Consider the following 25,927-nt stretch of genomic DNA (forward strand, 5'->3'; position numbering starts at 1 on the left):
TACTCTTCATACTCACTCCAATATTGCCCTTCCAGTCTCCCTCCTTTCTCCTGCCTGCATGTGCCCATCTGGCAACTTTATAGACTGAGCCAAGGTTTTAGGCCACAGATCTATGAAGTCCTGTAATAATAATCACAATTAGAAAAAAGGAAATTAATGGGCCTCCTCCCAGCCATTTCTGTAAAAATAAAACTAAAAAGCAGCTGCTAGTGAGCTGGCCAAGCAGTCGAGACGCCACCATTGGTAACAAGGAGCTCACCTTACTGGTTTGATGATCACTAATGTATCTGGGGCCCCCAAAATACATCATATTTATATTTTAATTCAGTAATATCTTGTCCTACTGTCTGTCTTGGGAACAATTTGATTTCCAAGTGGAAAAACTACAAGAGTAAAGGGCAAGTAGTTTATCACATTGAGAGTATCTGTTGTCAATGGGATAATATTTGTATTATAATTACACACAAACTAGGGTAAAAGAACATTATTAACATTGCAAAGTCATACACCCAAAAGCTAGGAAATTACAGAATTAAGGTTGCCTGTGCAACCTTAATTTGACCCCTTTGTATGTATTGTGAGAGTCTTTAATTACATGATCATATTATTTTTTCTACAGAATTCCTGCCTCATTCAGTGCACAGGATATGGACTGCACTCAATTGATAAACAGCTATTTAATATTTTGTTTTATCCTCCTTGTTCAGTGTGCAGTCCTTGGCCTTACCTACTGCACATTATTCAAACCCTACTAATTACTAATTTCTTCATGGGCTTTTCCATGGCTTTCATCGCTATAGTATCAGAGTGCTACCCAACCGTTATCTTGAAAATCCTGTGATGTGGAGGGTGGATATTATTCCAATTTTACTAATATCTAGTTCAGTCACACAGAGATTAAGATCTAAGTATCCGCTAATTTTGAGTGCCCAATTTGAGATGCCTGGGACTTGATTTTTCAGCATGCTTAGTTTTATATAGCACCCTGTATATTCATGAACAGCTCCCATTAACTTCAGTTGCAGTGGTGAGTTCTCAACACTTCTTCACATCAGGCTGCTAGGTCACAAATAGGGCACCCAGAAAACAAGGAACACGTAATTAGTGACCACCTGTGAAAAGTTTTGTTTAAGCAAGTTGCTTAGCATCACAAAAGATCTCTGTGGCAGAGGAAGGGATATAATCCAGTTCTCCAAGGCAGCATTCAATTGTCTCTTAAATATGGGCCACCACCCTTTCTCTTCCAGCAGTCTCCTGCCTCATTCACTACACACTTTCCAACTTCTGCAGTAAAGGAGGCTGGAATCGCATAGACAACAGCCTCTCTTACTAATTCATCCCCACAGCAGCTCCATGATGTGCACTGAATGAGGCAAAGATCCTATGGAAAAAGTAGTCTGTGATCATATAATTAAAGATTGTATCGTAATGCCTACGCACAACTTTTGAGTGCTTGACATTCCAGCAGTAATAATGTTCTTTTAATTTAAATGTATGTGTAGTTTGCTAGCTTTTTAAAAAAGCAAACTGAAAAAACAAATTCCATCATGTGTCTTCACAGTGACACCCACATGGTTAACCAGCAGAGTTGGAACCACACAGACCTGTCACTTGAGCTAAATGAGTAAGTGATAGCAGGTTGCCATCCTTCATGTAGACCAGCACCAGTGGGAGATGAGACACATAGTCACTGGGTTTCACAGACATTTGCTGACAGCACAGGAATAGTGACATTCAGGAATCATGGGTTCCATTCTAGGCTCTGGAGAGGGAGTGGGGGCTAGTGGGCATACTCTTCTGCCTCTTATCCCTAGCTTTGATCACTTCTACCCTGTCCCTTCCAACCAGTGTCTTTTTTGCCACCCCATCCTCATTGCCCCATTCCCAGTCTTCACGCCTCACGATTCTCATCCCAGTCTCATTCATCCAGTGCTAGTCTCTCCCTCTGGGATCGCCATCTGACTACCAGTCTCCTTGCCTCAGCAGTCCCTGTTCCCCCCTCCTTGCTTCTCATCTTTCTACCCTCCACCTCATCAGCTTCCAGTCCCAGTCTCCCTCCCTGGGCTTCTCATCCAATCTTAGTCAGTCACCCAAACCCCTCCATTACTCCATATTTCAGTCTCTTTGCCCAGCCAGTCCCAGTCTCCCCATTGCTTCAGCTCCTCAATTGATCTCAGAATATTCACCACTCCCCTGCCAACTGGCTCCCTGTCATCCTGTTTCTCACACCAGCTATCCCAGTTCCAGTCTTCCCAGCCTCCTTACCCAACCAGTTCAAGTTTCTCTTCTCCCCTGCAACGCCGTCTCACTGATCTCCTTGTCCCAATCTACCCTTTCTCACCTCCCTGTATAGCTTTTGTATCTTCTGCATTTATATCAGATGTCTTCCTCCTCCATGCTGCCCAGGTGCCAGCAAGTGTGTTAGTGAGAGCACAGGAGAGAATGGGTCCTTGCTCTCACTTTTAGTGCCTGGCTCTTCCTCAATCCAGAGTAACAATTACTGGGAAGGTTTTTCTGAGCCCTTGCAGCCTTGGGTAGGAGCATGTTCAGTGGCTTTGTGGGAATGGCACATGAGCAGGTGAGTCACACACAGGTTCTGTGATACTCAGTTGCTCTTTTGAGTTGGCACATATGCAGTCTGGTCAGCACTAGGCACTGAGAGAAGCTTGAGCGTGCTCAAAGAAGACAGATTCTTTGGAGATTTTAGCAGCTAAAAGAAGTAGTCTCTAGTGAGCATGTACAAACCATAATTTTTAAAGGCTTATATCTTAAACTTTCATATTTCGGGGAATGGCAAAAGGCACACCCCCAGCACAAAGGTCACTACCTGCCAAATGTCAAGTCCCTGCTTCAGAACACGTAGGTGGTAGAGGATTTCAAAGAAAAACTCCCAAGAATTTTTTTAACATGGGCAAAACAAGTACTTTTCTCTAGCCTCATTCTCAGAAGCAGTTCAACTGTTTTGACTGAAATATTCCAAAAAATTCAGCCTGAGGCAGACGTCTATCATGGAAAATTTCAGTCCAAATGGGTGAAATTTCAAATGGTTCTAACTAACTGAAGAAAGGTCTTATAATCGTAACTGTTGGGCAACCTTAATAAGCCAGGTTATCAGCCCTGCCTCCCAGTCTCTCCCCCTTCCCACCCTTAGCCCCAGTCTCCTCCTTGCTTTGGCATTCCTTGTCCCCCCCATCCTTATTCCTCATCTGATCTCTCTATACCCCACCTCACCCCCCACTGGCTCCCAGTTCCAGTCTCCCTCCCTTGGCTTCTCATCCAATCTCAGAATGTACAGAATGGAATCTAGGAATCTCAGTCAATCCCCACGCCTGTTCCTAACTCCATGTTCCAGTCTCCAATTAATTTTCATTAACTGAACAATAAACACCCTCGTTTGGTATTTTTTTCCCCTCTAGTTTTTCTTCATCTTTTTTTCTTCATTTTCTGTTAGAATTTGAGAAGTTGAAAGAATGTTGGCAGAAGGAGTTGAGGACTTTCTAAAACAATGTTGCACAAATTATTTTATTATTTTTATTGTGATTGGAATCTTTTTAGCTCAGAATAAATGAAATACTGTGCAGAATCTAGACTGGATGAGTGGCTATTCACTTTCTCTCACTAGCCACCTCATCTGATCCACAGTTCTGGATTTATTTCACTCACCATCAGGGTAATTTCCTGAACAGGGTGTTTACTCCAAGCTATACTCTCACTCTCTGAAGTCTTATCTCTGACATTGCCTAATCTCCTTCAATAGAATTCACTCCTCCACATCCTTCATCCTCGTCCCCCACTTGTGCTTCTTCACTATCCACCTAGATGGTGCTTCCTACTCCCTGACAGCTGGCTGGGGTTCAGGCTGCAGACAACAAGGGCTTGTCTTAGAATCGTAGGACTGGAAGGGAACTTGAGAGGTCATCTAGTTCAGTCCTCTGCACTTGTGGCAGGACTAAGTATTATCTAGACCATTCCTGACAGGTGTTTGTCTAACTGTGTGAAAACAAACAGTGTGAAAGGAGAAGCAGGCAAGGAATCAGGGCCTGTGATCTGTTACTAGGAGAAGAGCAGCTCAGAGGAGGTTTCTTCTGCTGGCACACAGTCCCAGAACATTGGCCAAGATAGTAGTTTCCAGGGATGGGTTTTGAAAACCTGGGACTATTCTAGATAGATCAGGGCTGTTGGCCACTATGGTTAATATTGCTGTACAAACGTTGGTCCTTACACTAGCTTTTATGCTGGTGTAACTTGATTGACTTTTATGGTCCTACAAAAATTCAGTCCATTGACTATGGCATACTTAATTCCTGGTCCTGTGGAGTAGTGAACACCCTCAACTCCCATTGAAGTCAATGAAGTAACTTTGATTGTACCCTCCATTTGTTTAAGCTTAATGCAACATTAATGTTAGTCTCTCTTATAAGTGTGAAGTCTATAACCCAGCGTACTGTGCTGGCTACACTGCCTGCTACTAGCACCTCACAGCATGTTCTCTAACTTGACTGTGAGAGCAGCTATCACTGGTATTATCGCTCCTGCTTCCTACATCCTTCACTTGCTGCTTCTCCAGGTAAGGTCTTTTGGACAGGTACTATTCTCAACTAGGGCATTAACACGGCAAAGTGATGGCACTTACTGCAACAAGAGACACTACTTGTTCGAGTCCCGTTGAAGAAAAGGATTGTTTTTAAATAGCCAGTTCAGAGGAGGGTGTGTGGAGTAGCCCTCCATTGCTAGGAAGCCTTAGACAAATCTGGGGATGGAACAGTTTCCTGCTCCCACAGCCAAGAGGAGGAGGGAGGTCGTAGCTGCAGAACTTCACAGTAGACAAGCAGAGACAGGATGCCAGTGCTAGACATGATAGCAGTAGTAATGACTGCTCTGATAACTGGCTCAAGAAGCATGAATAGAGTACTATGCTAGCATTAGATATTTCCACTCTCTTAAATGGGGTTTGGTAGACTATAACATGAAAGTCAATGCAAAATGCGGCCGAACATCTGTATAATAAAATAATAATTTTATTTACGTATAATGTGCGCTCCCCACCCCAACTAATGAACTTTTATGGTGTTAATTCTATTAAGTGGATCCTTGTCTCAGAACCCAGGGACATGGTAATCTTATTTTATGATAAAAGAGCTAGTTCTTTTAATCATACTAAAATGACTAATGTAACATCAGATTTCTGTACAGTCTGAATAGCCTCAACTGTCAGTGGAAGGCAGAGACATGAGTTTAGACATCAGTTATGTAATATTCTTTTGGCCAACATATATAAAGAATCCTGGCATGGTGTAGGGAGGTGGCAGTCCTTTATATGGGCCCTATCCCACTTCCACGAAAGTAAATGAAAAGACTTCCATTGATAGCATTGGAAGTTGGATCAGGCCCTTAATGAGTATTAAAAAAAACCCCCAAATCTGATTTAAAAACCCATGGTTTATTAATTTTGCATTAAAGGCCAGATTAAGTTTATTCCAAGAGAAAAGTAAAACTGTTGAAAGAGGGTTCACCTCTGCCCCGGCAGGATGGTAGAGTGAGCTTGGTCAACAGATGCACTTCTCAGTCCAGCTAGTTCGATGCCATTGAACTTAAATGCATGAGGGCAACAGCTGTTGGATTCTTAATAAAATGAGAATGCAGAACAGACAAAGGAAGGATCAGATCCAGAACTTGCAAGGCTCCCAAGTTAATCCTCACATATATACAAATATCACAAGAAATGCAGGCATCAGCATTATTCATGTAAACAACCACTATGGAGAGACTAAGCCTATGTGCAGGTTTATTTAGCAGCCAAGTTATTCTCACTACAGTGACTGGATATGCACACTATTGTTAAGATTGCAGTATGTTTGATATGCTACTGGGTGAGGGTGGTATGTACTAGTGTATTTATTTGGCCAGACATCCATTTTTCCCTAAACAAGTTTGACTTTGTGCTTGCATCTATAACTCTACAGGGGAGGCATCTTTTACAATATGGAAAATTTTCAGTTATCAATTGTTTATTACTGGAGAAATGCACATATGTAAATTTGGTTCACTTTAGTTGATTTACAGGTTGCGCATCTGAGGGTGCTGAACCAGTACTATTTACAACATAAATAGTATTGTTGTCTTTGTTTTCTTTGGCCATGATTGGATTTCCTTACTGTAATAAACTATCTACTCAGCATTTATATTAGTGCCTTGTAAAACAGGAAAGCAGTGATATCACTTCATTTTGTTTCTATTATTTAATACACAAGAGGTTAGCCATTATGATAATGGCCTAATTAAAAATTAATTACATACAAATAAAATTTAAAAACTAACAATTTACATAAAAATCCATCACTGTCAAGTTTGCTTTCATAAACACAAGGTGTAGTATGTATTGAAGATCTTTCCTACAATTATGAGGAAGCACCTCCTCTTCTGTGCTAAACATCCTAATAGATGAGCATGTACTGCATTTGCTCGCATATGCAAGCCCATGATATGAATGAATAATTGATGGTCATGTGGTAAAAGAGTGTAAGTAGAAATGCTCTACAGAATCTGTAAACTGTTGTAAAACAATTATTTTCCTGAACGTGACTCTTTTTCATGCCTCTGTTCACCAAGCAGAGAGTTGCTGAAAAAGTTCCCAGAAGCTGTCATCTGCCTAATGCCAGCAGCACTGTCACTTGTGTGCATTGACTGACTGAGGACTAGTGGCATAGTGTGACTGAACAAGTTGCTGCTGTAGTCGGATCTCAAGAATGTTGTCCTTTCTTGTTTAGGTTTCTCTTACCATACATTCACTACTCCTGGGCTAATTTGAAAGGAAACTACTATTTCAAAATAAAGAATAGATTTACCCCAACCATGCAACTTTATATATCATTTGGTATTTTATAGACCCATCCTTCTTGCATTTAAATTTATTATTGGGAAAGTTACATATTTACACATTTTTACAATATTTTTAACAAACTTGAAGTACATTTTTGCCATAAGATGTAGATACTTGTATTTAAAATGGGAGACCTACTTCGTTGCAAAGGCATGGCTGGTAATGTTTGCAGTACTTTCTCAAGATGAGCATTAACCCGTTTCAAAGAAATGAGCTAGAGTACAGAAGCCTCCTATAGAAAGTGCTCTTTGTCCCCTGACCAGGACTGGCTCTAGGCACCAGGAAAGCAAGCATGAGCTTGGGATAGCAGAATTCCAGGAGCGGCATTCCGGCCACCTTTTTTTTTTTTTTTTTTGCTTGGGTAGTTGTGCTCTTGGAGCTTGGGACAGCAAATTTTTTGCTTGGGGTGGCAAAAAACTTAGAGCCGGCCCTGCCTCTGACTCAGATGATCTGCCACACCTAGAGCAGTAAATTGTTACTGGTGTTACTTGTGCAGGCAGTGGCACAAGTGCACTATCCAGGGAGTTCCTCTAAACCAGGAGAATTCTCTGCTGGTGATTTACATGCAAATTAGAGCCTCTTTACATTACCTGAATGTTGCAAAGGGGCCATACATGTCTGAGAATCTGGCTCTGCCAGTATTTGTGGAGTAGAATGGGATGTCACATGCTATTTAGTATATACCTAGAATATTTCCCAGACAGGTGTACAATACACATTTCCACTTAAATGAATATTTGAGTTCCAAACTAAAATTCCAAATGCTATCTCATTTTTAATTTAGCCTGAACATCCCTATCACAATTGCTGTATCATGCAGTCTAATGAAAAAAGCTATCAGTGGGATGATGTAAAACTCACAAGTTGTATAGTTCCCATTTTTAGGAACATAAATTGGTAGATTCAGTCCATGGGGATTGACAGCCGTTTTAGTTTCACTTGGAGTTTCAGATTTGTATGTGAACTTCAGAGACCCTTGCTTAGAATCATAGACTTTAAGGTCAGAAGGGACCATTATGATCGTCTAGTCTGACCTCCTGCTTTTGTAACAACAGTTTAACACAGCTTTAGTTACCATGCTAGATGACAACAATCTGAATTAGAAGTAGAATTTGAATGAATAATTCACAATTTTTTCCAATGGCTTTACCCTCTTCTTTTCTGCTTAATCATCAGTGGTCAGAAAATTCACATGATTCTGTTCCCTGGTTGGATGGGTACAAAAGTACTTCTGGTACAAAAACTAGCTTGTAGGAAGTTGATTCATTTCTGCAACAATCAGGCCAGGCACATGACTTTGAAATTTACTGTCCCTGAACATTCATGCCAGCAAAACTTGACCTCTCAAATGCTGACAGAAAGCAAACAGAGGAATTGAACAGGGCTAAAGGAAATTCATAGTAAACATTCACAGAAAACCTGAATTACTAGGTTAGTTGTGAATGTTCTAGATATGTCAGACTCCCTCTAAAACTTGTAGAACATAAAAAATTACTCAAATAAGAGTGTTAGGGCAGAGGAGGAGGACTTTAACTGTGGTTTGCTATAAGGAGGAAAATAAATATAAATGAAGCAGCTCCTAATATACTTCTCATGTTGGCTGCACAGAGAAATAGATGTGAGTATCTAAGGGTATGTCTACACTACGAAATTAGGTCGAATTTATAGAAGTCGTTCTTTTAGAAATCGCTTTTATATAGTTGATTGTGTGTGTCCCCACACAAAATGCGCTAAGTGCATTAACTCGGCGGAGTGCTTCCACAGTACCGAGGCTAGCGTAGACTTCTGGAGCGCTGCACTGTGGGTAGCTATCCCACAGTTCCCGCAGTCTCCGCCGCCCATTGGAATTCTGGGTTGAGATCCCAATGCCTAATGGGGCAAAAACATTGTCATGGGTGGTTCTGGGTACATGTCGTCAGGCCCTCCCTCCCTCCCTCCGTGAAAGCAATGGCAGACAATTGTTTCTTGCCTTTTTTCCTGGATTACCTGTGCAGATGCCATACCACGGCAAGCATGGAGCCTGCTCAGCTCACTGTCACCGTACGTCTCCTGGGGGCTGGCAGACGTGGTACTGCATTGCTACACAGCAGCAGCTCATTGCATTGTGGCAGCAGACGGTGCAACAGGCCTGATAACCATCGTCATCATGTCCTAGGTGCTCTTGGCCGCCTCGGTAAGGTTGGTCAGGAGCGCCTGGGCAGACATGTGCGCAGGGACTGAAATCGGAGTGACTCGACCAGGTCATTCTCTTTAGTCCTGCCGGCAGTCCTATCGCACCATCTTCTGCTGAGCAGTCAGGAGATGAGGATGGCTAGCAGTCCTATTGCACCGTCTTCTGCCAAGCAGCCAGGAGATGAGGATGGCTAGCAGTCCTACTGCACCATCTGCTGCCAGCCAAAGATGCAAAAGATAGATGGAGTAGATCAAAACAAGATATAGACCAGATTTGTTTTGTATTCATTTGCTCCCCCCTCCCTCCCTCAATGAAATCAATAGCCGACAATTGTTTTGGTGAGGTCTGTCAGGGGCATCTTGAGAAGTTTAATGGAGATTCAGTCCTGCCTGGAATACCGGGAGGAGAGATAGCTCAGTGGGTTGAGCATTGGCCTGCTTAAACCCAGGGTTTTGAGTTCAGTCCTTGAGGGGCTATTCTGTGTGACAGTTGTTTTTGTTTCTCCTTGATGTAAAGCCACCCCCTTTGTTGATTTTAATTCCCTGTAAGCCAACCCTATAAGCCATGTCATCAGTCGTCCCTCCCTCCGTCAGAGCAACAGCAGACAATCGTTCCGCGCCTTTTTTCCGTGCAGACGCCATATCTCGGCAAGCATGGAGCCCCACTCAGATCACTTTGGGAATTAGGAGCTCATTAAACACCACACGCATTATCCAGCAGTATATGCAGCACCAGAACCTGCCAAAGCGAAACCGGGTGAGTAGGCGATGTCAGCGCAGTGACAAGAGTGAGGACATGGACACAGACTTCTCTCAAAGCACGGGCCCTGGTAATGTGGGCATCATGGTGCTAATGGGGCAGGTTCATGCCGTGGAACACTGATTCTGGGCCCGGGAAACAAGCACAGACTGGTGGGACCGCATAGTGTTGCGGGTCTGGGACGATTCCCAGTGGCTGCAAAACTTTTGCATGCATAAGGGCACTTTCATGTAACTTTGTGACTTGCTTTCCCCTGCCCTGAAGCGCCAGAATACGAACATGAGAGCAGCCCTCACAATTGAGAAGCGAGTGGCAATAGCCTTGTGGAAGCTTGCAACGCCAGACAGCTATCAGTCAGTCGGGAATCAATTTGGAGTGGGCAAATCTACAGTGGGGGCTGCTGTGATGCAAGTAGCCAACGCAATCAAAGATCTGCTGATATCAAGGGCAATGACCCAGGGAAATGCGCAGGTCATAGTGGATGGCTTTGCTGCAATGGGATTCGCTAACTGTGGTGGGGCCATAGAAGGAACCCATATCCCTATCTTGGCATCGGAGCACCAAGCTGGCGAGTACGTAAACTGCAAGGGGTACTTTTCAATAGTGCTGCAAGCACTGGTGGATCACAAGGGACGTTTCACCAACATCAACGTGGGAGGGCCGGGAAAGGTACATGACGCTCGCATCTTCAGGAACTCTGGTCTGTTTCAAAAGCTGCAGGAAGGGACTTTATTCCCAGACCAGAAAATAACCATTGGGGATGGTGAAATGGCTACAGTTAGCCTTGGGGACCCAGCCTACCCCTTAATGCCATGGCTCATGAAGCCATACTCAGGCAGCCTGGACAGTAGTCAGGAGCTGTTCAGCTACAGGCTGAGCAAGTGCAGAATGGCGGTAGAATGTGCATTTGGACATTTAAAAGCACACTGGCGCAGTTCACTGACTCGGTTAGACCTCAGCGAAACCAGTATTCCCACTGTTATTACTGGTTGCTGTACGCTCCACAATATCTGTGAGAGTAAGGGGGAAGATGTTTATGGTGGGGTGGGAGGTTGAGGCAAATCGCCTGGCTGCTGGTTATGCGCAGCTAGACACGAGGGCAGTTAGAAGAGCACAGGAGGGCGCGGTGCGCATCAGAGAAGCTTTGAAAACCAGTTTCATGACTGGCCAGGCTATGGTGTGAAAGTTCTGTTTGTTTCTCCTTGATGAAACCCTCCCACCCTTGGTTCACTCTACTTCCCTGTAAGCTAACTACCCTCCCCTCCCCCCTTCAATCACCACTTGCAGAGGCAATAAAGTCATTGTTGCTTCACATTCATGCATTCTTTATTAATTCATGACACAAATAGGGGGATAACTGCCAAGGTAGCCCAGGAGGGGTGGTGAAGGAGGGAAGGACATGGCCACACAGCACTTTAAAACTTATTGAATGCCAGCCTTCTGTTGCTTGGGCAATCCTCTGGGGTGGAGTGGCTGGGTGGCCGGAGGCCCCCCCCCACCGTGTTCTTGGGTGTCTGAGTGAATAGGCTATGGAACTTGGGGAGGAGGGCGGTTGGTTACACAGGGGCTGTAGCGGCGGTCTGTGCTCCAGCTGCCTTCCTGCAGCTCAACCATACGCTGGAGCATATTAGTTTGATCCTCCAGCAGCCTCAGCATTGAATCCTGCCTCCTCTCATCACACTGCCACCACCTATCAGCTTCAGCCCGCCACTTACTCGTATTCATTTTGTGCTTTCCTGCACTCTGACATTGTCTGCCTCCATGCATTCGTCTGTGCTCTGTCAGTGTGGGAGGACAGCATGAGGTCAGAGAACATTTTCATTGCGAGGGCATTTTTTTCGCCTTCTAATCTTCACTAGCCTCTGGGAAGGAGAAGATCCTGTGATCCTTGAAACACATGCAGCTGGTGGAGGAAAAAAAGGGACAGTGGTATTTAAAAAGACACATTTTATAGAACAATGGGTACACTCTTTCACAGTAAACCTTGCTGTTAACATTACATACATGGCACATGTGCTTTCGTTCCAGGGTCGCATTTTGCCTCCCCACACCGCGTGGCTTACCCCTCCCCGCACCGCGTGGCTAACAGCGGGGAACATTTCTGTTCAGCCACAGGCAAACAGCCCAGCAGGAACGGGCACTTCTGAATGTCCCTTTCAGAAAAGCACCCTATTTCAACCAGGTGACCATGAATGATCACTCTTCTGAGGATAACACAGAGATAAAGAATGGATGTTGTTTGAACGCCAGCAAACAAATGCTGCAATGATTCCTGACTACGTGTTACTGGCCTGGCATGGTAAAGTGTCCTGCATGGTGGACGGAATAAGGCTGCCCTCCCCAAAAACCTTTTGCAAAGGCTTTGGGAGTACTTCCAGGAGAGCTTTATGGAGACGTCCCTGGAGGATTTCCGCTCCATCCCCAGACATGTTAACAGACTTTTCCAGTAGCTGTACTGGCCGCGAATGCCAGGGCAAATTAATCATTAAACATGCTTGCTTTTAAACCATGTATACTATTTTAAAAGGTACACTCACCAAGAGGTCCCTTCTCCGCCTGGCGGGTCCGGGAGGCAGCCTTGGGTGGGTTTGGGGGGTACTGGCTCCAGGTCCAGGGTGAGAAACAGTTCCTGGCTGTCAGGAAAACCAGTTTTTTCACTTGTTTACTGTGAGCTATCTACAGTCTCCTCCTCCTCCTCATCTTCTTTGTCCCCAAACCTGCTTCCATGTTGCCTCCATCTCCATTGATGGAGTCAAAGCACACGGTTGGGGTAGTGGTGGCTGAACCCCCTAAAATGGGATGAAGCTCATCATAGAAGCGGCATGTTTGGGCCTCTGACCCGGAGCGGCTGTTTGCCTCTCTGGTTTTCTGGTAGGCTTGCCTCAGCTCCTTAAGTTTCACGCGGCACTGCTTTGGGTCCCTGTTATGGCCTCTGTCCTTCATGCCCTGGGAGATTTTGACAAATGTTTTGGCATTTCGAAAACTGGAATGGAGTTCTGATAGCACGGATTCCTCTCCCCATACAGCGATCAGATCCCGTACCTCCCGTTTGGTCCATGCTGGAGCTCTTTTGTGATTCTGGGAGTCCATGATGGTCACCTCTGCTGATGAGCTCTGCACTCACCTGCAGCTTGCCACGCTGGCCAAACAGGAAATGAGATTCAAAAGTTCGCAGGCCTTTTCCTGTCTACCTGGCCAGTGCATCTGAGTTGAGAGTGCTGTCCAGAGCAGTCACAATGGAACACTCTGGGATAGCTCCGGGAGGCCAATACCGTCTAATTGCGTCCACACTACCCCAAATTCGACGCGGCAAGGCCGATTTCAGCACTAATTCCCTTGTCAGGGGTGGAGTAAAGAAATCGATTTTAAGAGCCCTTTAAGTCGAAAAAAAGGGCTCTGTCGTGTGGATGGGTGCAGGGTTAAATCGATTTAACGCTGCTAAATTCGACCTCAACACCTAGAGTAGACCAAGGCTAAGATAGAACAAGGAAACAGTCAATGAAGTTAAAAGGTGAGAAATTCAAAACTGATAAAATGAAGTGTTTTTTTACACAACATATAAACAAACTGTGGAACTCTCTGCCACAGGAAGTTGACGCCAATAACTTAAGGTTCCAAAAGGGATTGTATATTTATATAGATACCTATTATATCCAGACTTCATAACTACTGGTACAAATTTTGGAAAGGATATTAAGCCTTCTGGGTTTAAGCCAGCCTGTAAGTATTTGAGATCAGAATAAGAGACCTAATCTGTGCAACAGCTTATCTTACATCTGTCTACTGCAGGATTGTTCACCTTCCTCTGAAAACATCTGGTACTGGCCACTGCCAGAGACAGCATGCTGGATGACAGCAACCCACTGGTCTGATCCAGTATGGCAATTTATATGTTGCTACAACAGGCATAGATTGAGGGGGGAAAAGTCTGTGCAAACAGCATCTGAAATGGCAACACCATTAGCAGGAAGCATAGAAAGAAAAAACCCTTTAAGTTAAGGCAATATGGTTAATAAATAATGGAATCCTCCATTAAAGGGACTCTACAGAAAAAGTGGAACAAATCCTGCCTCCAGGTATGCCAGAGTATTTATGCTCAGAGTCAGGTTACTGGAGCTAACTCCAGATTTAAACCAATATAACAGAGCAGAATTTCGCCATATTTTTAATGATGTCACATCACTCTTCCACTCTGGCCCGAAGGTCACTGATTCACATGGCCAAACAGAAATGTAGATTTCATACCTCAATTTTGTCTCAAATGCAGCACTAGGACAAAGCTATTTCTGTGAAGAAAGTACAGCTCCACATTTTAGTGGAGGGTTTTCTTAAAGTAGTGTGTTTGGCTATGCCACGGTGAGCAAGGTTTTGGTAATTACCACTCTATCATATACTGTGTCATGTTTTCATTTTATGCTGATACATTACTTGTACTTCATGACTTCATTACATGCCAACTGAATACCCAAGAGACAAGGGAAGTAGTAAAGAAAAACAAGGTAAATACCAACAGCTGATATTGGCGCTCTTTTTCAGCAGGCTTGATAGAGTGCCGTTAGTGATGCAGAGGGCAATTTGGTCTTCTGCTAGTGTCTTTGTGTACAATATGTATTTTAACTTTGACATGCACAACTAACAGGCCCTGAAATGAATTCTCTGGGATTATTTCACCTTCACTAGATTCAAAAGTCTTTATTGTTTTAAAATGTGTGGTATACACTTGAAATATTTCAACTACTGAAGTCTCTTTACTTTACGAAGCCTGTATAATATACAGATTTTAAGTCCTGAATGCATTTGAGGCTTACATGATATGCCTATATGTTCTGTTCATGCTCCCATTTTTTTTTTTAAACCATGGAGAAGTGCTACTTGGGGGAAAAGGAGAGGGTGCATGACAAGGGGAGCTTCATTCTGAAACTGGTTCATGAAGAGACGAGCAATAGTAAAATTATCTAGCACATCTAAAGGTGGGAATTGGCATGTATGGGTGGGTGCTAGAGCACATAAATGAAATGAAAGGAGGAGAGAGGTCAGGGATTTAAATAGCAACAAGGAAGAAAAGGCGATGTGGTGATATGAAAAGGTGTAGCCAATGTCATGGAAACCCTTGTTAGAACAGGTGTACAAGCAGCTCTTTCAAAAATATACATGTTAACAATAGCGGCTGGGAATCTGAAACAGCGACAGTCAGGAATGAATGGGACTTTGAAGCACAGTCTGTTTGGCCCAGATCTACAACAACTTCTTCTGTGAATTTTCTGTAGTGAGAACACCAACTTTGGCTACAGAAGTGTAGATTGTTTTTACTTGCAGAGCAGATTGTTGTAGGTAATACTCTGAAACTCTCCTCAGTACAGCTCTCCTGTTAATGCCAACTCTGATCCATAGGGACGCCTCTGACACTTTCTGGGGACCATGATTTTTTCAGTGTCTACAGTGGTTCAGTCTGAAGTCTTCCTTAAATCAGAAGTTGTGAAGTACCATTTAAAGTGGGGGAGATAGATTTGCTTTCCCCCCCGCCTCCTCCCTGGCCCTCTTTCTTTTTCTGGTACCCTCATCAGCAACCTGACCCACCCGGCCCATGAGCACCTACCCCCTTGCGGGAGTCCCCTGTCCCATCCACTCCCAGGATCCCTTCCTTCCCCATCCTGCTCCTTACCCCACAGGTGACAGGTTTGTCCTGCTTCTCACCTGCTCCTCGGTGCAGAGTGGAGCTGCTGTAGTTTTGGCAGCTGACAGGTGAGGGCCTAGCATGTGGCACACTGTGCTCATGGAATGGGACCCAGATGCCGGTGCGGTGCACCCCACCAGCCATAACATGTGTGGCCACTGGTTACAAGATTGCTGCATGTGTGGTCACACGTGCAGCAAAAAAAAAGAAGGTAAATTACATCTCTCAACTGGCAACCATCAAGAAAGTAGAAAAAGTAGCAAGGCAAGTCAAAAACCAGCCAAGAGACAACCCTAATTTCCATGTACCTTGGGAGGCCCCCACAGCTCTGAAGTCTATGCTTTAAATCCATACCTGACTCAAAAAAAAACGTGGAGTACTTGTGGCATCTTAGAGACTAACACATTTATTTGGGCATAAGCTTTCGTGGGCTAAAACCCACTTCATCGGATGCATGCAGTGGAAAATACAGTAGGAAGATGTATATACACAGAGAACATGAAAAAATGGGTGTAACACTGTATTTTCCACTGCATGCATCCGATGAAGTGGGTTCTAGCCCACGAAAGCTTATGCCCAAATACATGTGTTAGTCTCTAAGGTGCCACAAGTACTCCTCGGTTTTTTTGCTGATACAGACTAACATGCTACCACTCTGATACCTGACTCAGACTCTGAGTAAGGATAAAGACACAGTCCACAAATAATAAACTTGGGAAATAAGTAGCAGAGGCCTCAACTGTAGCAAAGCCTACACACCAAGTTAAGAGCATGGACAGGCTCAGCAAAGAGAGGGCACAGTTGCTGTTTGTGGACTTTGGCCACCCTTAAATAAACCCTTTAACTGCATGTTGGATGAGTTAACAATGATTTTTGCTGCTACTGGGTTTGCATTTCTGTATGCATACACTTCAGCCCTTTTGGAATGATTTCATATAGATGTCATAGAACCTGTGCTGTGAATTAAGCTTTTGCAGTACATGAACCTGCATAACGTCAAGGCACTCTTGCGTAATTGCAGGCCCCAGTGATTTAGAATAATGGAGGCTAAGGTCCCCAATGCGGACACAATTTATACCTATATACCTAAGGGCTCAGCGCAGAGCAAGATATATTTGCAACATGCTTCAAGTTTGTCAAGTGATGACAACCGCATGACAGAAACTAAAATTGATACACACATGTTGCTCAGAGTCCGTTGTTATAAAGGTTTAAAGTAAATATAGCACTAAAATAGCAGTGTGTGCTGCTAAGCGGAGGAGGTGAGATCACCAAACTTGTTTCATCACCTCACTGAGGGATGAAATCCTAGAAATAGCAGTTCATCCTCCCACCATTTAGGGATGAGTGTTCCAAGGAAAGGAAAAGGGTTGTTTCCCATTTACACATAAAGTACTATGAAATAAAAACTGGACTCAATTGCCTCCATTTAATACTGATGCAACCTCTGTCAACTGGAAGTTGACTTCATTGGCAGGTTGCACGGGTATAAATGAGGGCAGTTTGCTCCCTGATACTGTATCTCAATTTAGATTGTTTTCTTAATAGTTAAAATTATCCTCTGTTATAGTTACCCTCTGCTGCAATGACACCTGATTGGGGAGGGTAGATCTCATTAAGTCCCTTGCTGATGAATTCTGCCAACAAAACTGAAATGTGCGAATAGCAAATTTCACAGGGCCATTCAAAGAAATACTGTAGCACCTCAAAAGAACTGCTGCACTGATCAACTTTTTTTTTTAAGAAAGATGAAAGATTGGCTTTAAAAAGTCATAAATGTAGACCAGATTGTGCCCCTGACTAAAGTACTCATATGGCAGGTGAGACATCAATCTACTGCACAGCTGTGCAGTTGGTCCTCACATCATGGCTCCAGTGTGGCAGAGGGAGAATAGGGGCTGTGAACCTGGCACTTCCCTCCCAAGCCAGTGGATGAAGAGTAGGCAGAGCCTTGGCTCCACCCTCCGCATCCAAAGTGCTAGCCAGCAGAACTGGCAAGAACAGAGAGAAGGTAAGCTTCATGCTGTAAATTACTTTCCTCAAGCCCATGGGGCCGCAGGGAAGGAACAGTGACGGAGTCACAGTCTGTTTTCAGGGCTCATTAAAAGTTGAATCTAGCTCATAGGAACTAGAAATGGAAAAGCCCTGTTAGAAAAAGTTCACCCCCCCGCCCCCAGTAGGCTGAATTGTTCCCTTTAATGCATTTTCTAGTGCCTGTTCCTGTCTAGATTGAAATGCCAGGAGATTCATTCAGGATAATATTTTCAAAAGCACCTAAGTTCCATTTTCAAGAGTGCCTCAGGCTCTTAGGAGTCTGTCTCATTGAAAAACAATGACACTTGATCTCCTAAGTCACTTTTAAAAATGGGACTTTGGCATTTTTTAAAATTTTACCCTTGGTCTACTTTCCAGAGTATCACAACTACCAGTATATGAAGGTCAGTAAGAACTGCATGAACTGTCATACTTTTCTCTCTCATAAAAGGCTCTTTAGAAGATATTTTCTACATATTCAGAGTACAAAACATCCACCTTGTATATTAATGGCACCCTAGTTTTACTGTGATAAAACCGGAAACAGGGGAGTTAAAATAGAATGATCTGTTTGACTAATCTATCACTGTATCAATTAAGCTGGGGACAGGCATCATACCCTACATAATATTGTTTCCTAAGGGGAAGAAAGAATTTGTTAATGTTTCTGTACCGGGGACACACCTCTTGAGTCCCTCCCACTGCTGCGTATGGTACTGCAGACCTCTTCCTGCTGCTGGCACCCTGTAGGTTATCAGCCTCACTTGGAGGTCTTCAGTGGCTCACCCATTAGACTGGGTGTTACAGTCAACAATGAACCCCTTCCAGGGTAGCAAAGTGGTCAATAAATGGTCTGCCCTCACTAGGGTCATCAGCCCTGGTTCTGGATCCTTTAAATTCAGTCCTGCACTCAGGCTTCTAAACAAGCCTTCTCCAAGCTTAGGCCACTTCATCAGTGGCTGGTGGGGAAACCCAGGCAAGCCCACTACTCCAGTTTCCAACCCAGGGGCCCTATAAAGAACAGCCATATACAGTTCCTTTCATTTAGTTACAGCTATTTCCCTGGGCCTTTTCCCACCTGGCCCTTTATCTTCACCCCTCACCTTAGGGTTAAAGTTCTCATGTCCTTTCTCTCCCAGCTTGAGCAAATGCAATCAGTCAAGCTCCTATGCCAAAGAGGAGCACCTTCCCTTACCTCTCCAACCCTAGCCAGGAACTGACTTGCTAAGCCCCTTTAGCTCCTTTTATCTGAGTCTGCCAGGCTCTGATTGGCTGCTTCTGTTCTGCCTCTCTAGACAGACCTGTAGGGCCTACCTTTGCAGCTCTTTCCCTGAGGCGGAGTGTAGTAGGACTGCAAGGCTGGTACATCTTGTCACAGTTTCCTGCGAAGATCAATAATTGTGCCTCTTCAGATAAACCCTTTCACAAAACCCTCATGCAAACCTAATCCCCACCTTTCATTTCATCATTTATTTACAAAAATGTTCAATGCAAACAAAATGGACAGAAAAGATGAAAGAAGAGTCAGGAGGACATGTGTACACATATTTTAGTGCCAGACAACAATATAAATATAAATGAGGGGGGGGAAAGTAGCTGTGAATCTCTCATGCACTCTACTTTGGGAAACCGGTCAGAACAGGGCTGTGCAGGAAAAGGGCTGCCATCAGCTCTTGCTGAGAGAGAATTGGGACAGAGCTCAGCACTGTTTGTTTTCACGTGGATTTGGGTAATAAAAACACAGAAGGCGGGAGAGAAAAGGGATTTGATTTACTGTTGCTCAGGGTACAGATTTTCTAAGGTCTCCAGACTCAAGCTGTCCCTAAATTTCTGCAGTATTTAAAAGATTTTTATTGCTTTTCTTTACACATTTTCCATCGGGATTTTATTTGGGGTAATACAATGTTCAGAAGTGTCAGAAGCAGAGAAAATGTGAATGTTCTGCAGAAGGAAGCAAAGTCCCCCAGTTGTATTAATTTCTTTTCTCTCACTGTTTGACAGGTGGAGAGCCCAGATTCACAGATCTGAACTGGATCAGCCTAAAGAAGTGGGGGCGGGGGGAGAAACAAAACAAATACAACAAAACAATACCAGACCTTCAGCTGTAACTAGCAGCATCACCACAGCAACCAGAAAATACAATTAAAAGACAACTGGGGCTAAAGCGGAGCATATGAAGGTGCAGCTCCTTACCTTTGGACAGAAGAGAGCAAAATAATTATGCAGAAGAGAAAAGAATATTTGACTGATCCAGCCACACTATGGAATAGGGAAGTGTCCTTTCATTAACAGGAATGTGCCACTGTTTATTCACAGGAAAGGGGAGTGCCATGAGATCTACTGAGGAGACTATCTGTCTGTGGTTGCATTTCTACATTTGTTTGCACCCCTGCTGGGACTGAACTAGTTGGTACAGGCCTATTGGCCCATCAGGTATTGGATACTGATTTTTTTCCCACAGGGTGCACCTGGCACGAGAATTGAAAGATATTGCAGCTCTTGCTCAGAGAGAGAGAGAGAGAGAGAGAATCTCCAGTTCTCCTCTTCTGTTACTGTCTGCTATACCATGGGATGTAGGCAAAGCTCTGAGGAGAAAGAGGCAGCGCGGCGGTCCCGGAGGATTGACCGCCACCTGCGCTCTGAGAGTCAACGACAACGACGTGAGATCAAGCTCCTACTCCTGGGTACAAGCAACTCTGGCAAGAGTACTATTGTCAAGCAAATGAAAATCATTCACAGTGGTGGCTTTAACTTGGAGGCTTGCAAGGAATACAAACCTCTGATTATCTATAATGCCATTGACTCCCTCACACGCATCATTCGTGCTCTAGCCACCCTTAAGATAGAGTTCCACAATCCTGACAGGGCCTATGATGCCGTGCAGCTTTTTGCCCTGACAGGCCCAGCTGAAAGCAAAGGAGAGATTACTCCTGAGCTTCTGGGAGTCATGAAACGGCTCTGGGCAGACCCTGGTGTGCAGGAGTGCTTCTGCCGATCCAATGAATACCACCTAGAGGATAATGCTGCATACTATTTGAATGACCTAGAAAGGATTGCGGCACTGGACTATATCCCTACAGTGGAAGATATTCTGCGTTCTCGGGACATGACCACAGGGATTGTGGAAAATAAATTTACCTTCAAAGAGCTGACTTTCAAAATGGTGGATGTGGGTGGACAGAGGTCTGAGCGCAAAAAATGGATCCACTGCTTTGAAGGGGTTACAGCAATAATTTTCTGCGTGGAGCTGAGTGGATATGACTTGAAGCTGTATGAGGATAACCAGACGGTGAGTACTTCTGGGTTTCTTCTATGTTTTGGCTTATTATTATTTGGAGTTCAGTCGTGTCTAGAGGCCCAAGCCCCACTGTCCTACACAGGTAACAAAAAGACACCTGTCCAAAAGAGCATACATGGAATCTAGTAGTATTTTTTCTGCACTCACAACGTGGCAACTGTGTTTCCTAGCAGCACGTAGCCTTTCTCCATTGGCTTTGTTTCTTCAGTGCTATCAATAGGACTTCCTCATGTGGCACAGTAGCGCAAAATGAGTTTGTGTCTAAGGCAGAAGCTTCGGACCTATTGGGCTAAGCATTACTCCAAAAGTCAGTAAAAATCTGGGAGAGGTCTTTGGGCAGTTATGGCTTCCTTTTATAAAGGGACACAGTCAACTAGAAAATCACATTTCAGTTGGGAAATACTGTACCTACTACAGTGACAAATAACACTTAAAATTACTATAATTGAAAAGTTAGCCAAAATAATTTTCTCCATTTCAATCTATTTTATGCATTTGACAGCATTTTGTGCGTAGTCAGTTTTGATTTCCCCTGTAGCGTCAGTTTTGTTCTTGCTTATAAAGATCAGCGTGAGCAGAAAAAGCCTTTAAAACATTTAAAAGAAATGTTTTATAAAAAGATATAATTTTAAAGGGTGCGATCAGAAACTGGGATTTTTAAAATTAGTCAGTTTCCAAACAATCAAGTTGACAGTGAGTGTCCCTTTAAGTGGCATGGAAACTGTCATTAGAAGTCTGCTTTATGGCTACTTTTGTTATGCAGTCAGTCTACTTATTGTCCAATAAATAACTATTGGTCCTGAATTCTCCTTGTAATACTAATACTAGTCTTCAGTTTGCTTAGCACACAGATACTGTAACTATGGAAATAGTTGTATATGTGAGTGTGTGTATGTATGTGTTTGCTATCACTTTCAGACTGCTTAACTTGACCTTTTTAGGTACTATTTGGACATTTTACATATTTTTTGCTATTGTAACCCCATAAATGGACATGATGCTTAAGAAACAATCAGATGTGTTGGTAGAAATATCTAAAGATTCCTACAGCTCCCTACTTGCCCATATTCCAGTTTAAAAACAACTGACCATCAGGAGGAACTAAAATCCACCCCCAGAAAATCACTGTCTGGAGACAACTAATTTACTGTTTACCCAAAGGTGCACCCACTTCCTATCATCCCCCTCAGACATCTTCAGTTGTTTCACCTTGGTGGAACTTTCCTGAGGCAAGGCAGCCTCTGGAGCACCCCAGAATGCTGCGTGCATTGTTCTTTCACAGAAGAAACAGGACTTCAGTGAAGGGGGATCCCAAGAATATGTTTTGTATACAGTATTTAGACTCTAATTGCGATGGTTATGTACATTCTCAGTGCTTGTATTACAGTAAGTCACTTAAGAAATCCTTTCTACCACTCTAATGATCTGTTTTTGGCAGACTGTTACGGGATCTGCTCGTTATGGAAATACTCCACTAACCGCATTAATTGTCATAGCTAGTTCAGTCATTTTATTGTTTTCTTCTGTATGTAGTGTGTTTGTTATGTCTGAGCTTTGCTAGAGAATATCCTGGTAAGAATTCATGATAATGTGCTTTCTGTGTATCTGCTCATACATACATAAACGGGATCAAATCCAGGCCCTATGTGAATTCATGATGTGAAGCTACTAACAGCTGTGTGATGTTGCTGGGCTTCCCGGATGCCTAAATGAACTCTGGGTGCCTGGGACTCCACGATGAAGTGGCAAGTAGCACCTACTAAACCCATCCCCTTCCCATGGCTGGAGTCTAGAATTCCGTCCCATGGCTGTGACACAGAGCAGCCAAGTGCTGGGAAATAAAGTTGAAAGGGGGAGTGTCTCCTTAACATCCCAGCAAGGTCAGGGAGCTAAATTCCTCCTTAAATACGTAACATCCTGAGCGAATGAATGAATCCTGTGGTCTAATCTGACAACTAATTCAGAAATAGATCTTTAAACCTGGGGAGACAATGTATTCTTCTGGTTGAAGATGCCTTTCCTTCTAAATTTATGGGGGAAGAGCATAGCTTTCATGGGCTCTGTGAGGTGAAGTGGAAGTGTTAGGTGCCAGATAGGATTTCTTGCAGGGTGTGGAACTACTTTTCATGTGCTTCCCACTCCCCTAAAGAGCTCCATACCACTTGCCTGGAGAGTGGAACCTCTCAGACTTTAACTATCTCACTGCTTTGCACTGGGCCCAATCGTCCTTAGCATTGATCAGTTAAGTATTCTGCTAAGATTTGTGGCAGTCAAGGGCTATTATCATGCTTAATGATGCATAACACATAGTCAAGACCTCTACGGTTGGGAATTCCTGGAATAACTGCAGCAAGGTTTTTAAAAATCTGTAACAGCTTCTTGAAAATTGTTTATGCTGCATGTAGCACATCATATTCATTACATCACTGAATGAAGACAAGTTGATGACAGTACTTCAGACTGTTTAAGACTTGTCTCTCTAATCTATTTCAGTTATTTATCTGGTGCCATTCCAGCCAGACCTTTTATTTAACAAAAAACAAACAAGACTCTTGCAGCAGCACTTTCCAAGAACCTTATTTCAATTTTTTGGTGGAAAGCCACTCTATTAAGCAGACAAGATTCTAATGGAAGGTCTGGCAGTAGGATAACATTGTTCTTCTTCTAGGTGTGGTCTAAGTGTTAGATTATAGGGCTGTAAATCCATTCCCTCCACTCCTCATGTAACAGGTAAGGAGGTGGGTTAAATATCATGATGTGAAACCTACTATAATTATTGGTACATTAAAGAAACTGCTAAAATCTCTTCTTATTGTAAATACTATAACACTTTTCTGTGAGGTATGTGGGTTTTGTTTGTTTGTTTGTTTTGCTTAATCCAGTTTCTTGCAGATGTTCCTCCCGTTAAATGTAGTTAAAGCAAAAGTTTCAGAAGTACAGCAAAGCTGCCTAGGTGCAGTGACACTTAGGTCTGAGCAAAGACTGCAAAATATTTTCCACAAACTTTCATTTACTGTTTTTAAAAGATTGCTTTGACTATTTAAACCTCTTGTGTGCTCACTTTTCAAGAAAATAAATTTACTGGCAGGAATGTGCACTTAAACTGAAATTTGACCTAGTATTCCAGAATATTCCCATAAACTGAACATTATATACTAAAAATGAGCTACCAGCTGACATTCTACAGACTAAGACATTATTTAGAGAATTATTTTTGAGCAATAAATTTGAGAAAATTGCTGTTAGTTTATGGATAATTTATAGACAGAAAGTGGCAAAATTAATTGAATAAAAGAAAATTAGGTAATTCCAAGACTTGAGACCAGGTTGTGCAGAAGTATTTTTTCCCACAACAATAATCTGTAACACAAAAACAGGATCTGACTGAAAAACTCTCACAAACATTGCACCCAAATAAAGGCATTTATTTCCCACATTTTATTCAGATTCTCAAATAAATGGAGGAATAGCCAAATACAAATAGCAAGCCCTTTAGGAGATTTAATTGGTTTACGTAAATTTCCACATCCCCAACTTTTCTGACTGGTTCTGAAGAAAAACTTCCTTTGGTTTCAACATGTGAAACAAAATCTTTGCTAGAAAAAGACTTTGGCTAGGAAGAAAAAACCTGCTGGTGAAAAGCCTCCAGGTTATGTCGTCTCACTGAACTCCCCAGATTATGCTGTTAGAAATGCAATCATAATCCAAAATGGCTCACCAGTAAATTATGTCTTCCTATGACTCCATCTCAAATAAGCCCAACAAAAACTCTTGCGAAAATGGAACCAGCTGATCTCAGTTCCTTTAACCCCAATGTCTACATTGCCACAATTCCAAATTATTTGCCAGGTTTATTCATGCTATTAAGAATCAGGAGGGCTCTTGTGATCATTTTTGCTGTAATGTGAAATTCCCATATTTACATTTAAGTTTGTATTGCAGATTTTCTCCAGATTGCCATGGCACTTCTGGTGTGTGGAAAAACTCTAATGTAGGCAGCTATTGAATATAAAGTAATCCCAGTGATAAGTGGTACTAACTGTGTAACCAAATCCTTTTATACCATGTCTCTTTAGTGGCAGAATGGCAAGTCATCTTTCTCTGTTCACCATCATTCTATTTTGCTACTGTCATGTGGTTTCTGGGCTAGTAATACTTCACAAGTATTTTTGTGGCTGTCCACCTTCCCGACCTTCATTATATGATTCCCATTGGGAGTTTGGTTTTCTTGGCAACGAGTAAATGTAGTAGAAAGTAGAGCCCTCACTGGTGTCCATAGAAACAGCCTGACTGGAGAGATGCTGTTGGCCTATAGAGGCAGTTGTATTTATAAAATAACACACTTGTTATGTAAAGATGGAGAAGATGCATGATATATTTTAGATAACAATTAAACAATATTTTGTTATAAGCTGTATACCAGCATATATATACATTGCTGTTTAATTTTTATGATAACTCAAACAGCTAGGCAGACAGATTTAGGTATCATAGTTGATCCATCATTGATACACTGGCTGGAACAATCATGTCGGGCAGAGTATCATTGTGTGTGATGCTATACTAGCTTGGAGAAACAGTAATTCTGACTGGGGAAATGAGCTGATATCAGCATCAGTTCTGACAACTATTTGCAAGGAGGCAAAACCTTCATTGGATAGTATGTCCAAATTGATTACAGGAGGGTTCACAATCAGTGAAGGCTGGACATCTGTTTCTAGAGTTAGCTTCCATTCTTTTTTTCCATGAACATTGTTGGTTTATTCCTGTCTGTGGACAGGTTTTTCTTTTTCATTCACTTCTTAAACATTTAGGACTCAATGTTCAAACTAAGGAACCTTTATATATATATAGTGGCCTCTTTTATGCACATACGTGCAATTTTGAGTGCTCACATAAAATATTTGGATACCCAGTTTAGGTGCCAAAAATATAAAATAAGTTCCCTATCTCCAGTACATTTATTAGTACATCTAAAATGCTTACTTTAAGATGGTTCCTGCAATTTTCAAGCAATGAAACACAGCAAGTCCATAGAGCATTCTAATGTTACCTTTTCTGAGGGGGAAATTTCATGTACTGCTCTCCCTGGCATGGAATTATCTTAAA

The 25,927-nt window shown here is 42.9% G+C and overlaps 2 protein-coding genes across 2 annotated transcripts in view; one reads left to right on the plus strand and one right to left on the minus strand.

Moving 5' to 3' along the window:
* Window positions 1-25,927, minus strand: part of RSPH14 (radial spoke head 14 homolog) — a 213,290-nt gene that overhangs the window by 56,592 nt on the left and 130,771 nt on the right. The window lies entirely within an intron of this gene.
* GNAZ (G protein subunit alpha z) overlaps window positions 20,087-25,927 on the plus strand; it is a 103,293-nt gene continuing 97,452 nt past the window's right edge. The window contains exon 1 of the mRNA XM_077834868.1: window positions 20,087-20,809. Within this exon, the coding sequence (XP_077690994.1) occupies window positions 20,087-20,809 (723 nt within the window). The remainder of the gene's footprint in view (window positions 20,810-25,927) is intronic.

This window comes from Eretmochelys imbricata, chromosome 15 (assembly GCF_965152235.1).
Source record: "Eretmochelys imbricata isolate rEreImb1 chromosome 15, rEreImb1.hap1, whole genome shotgun sequence".
NCBI lineage: Eukaryota > Metazoa > Chordata > Testudines > Cheloniidae > Eretmochelys > Eretmochelys imbricata.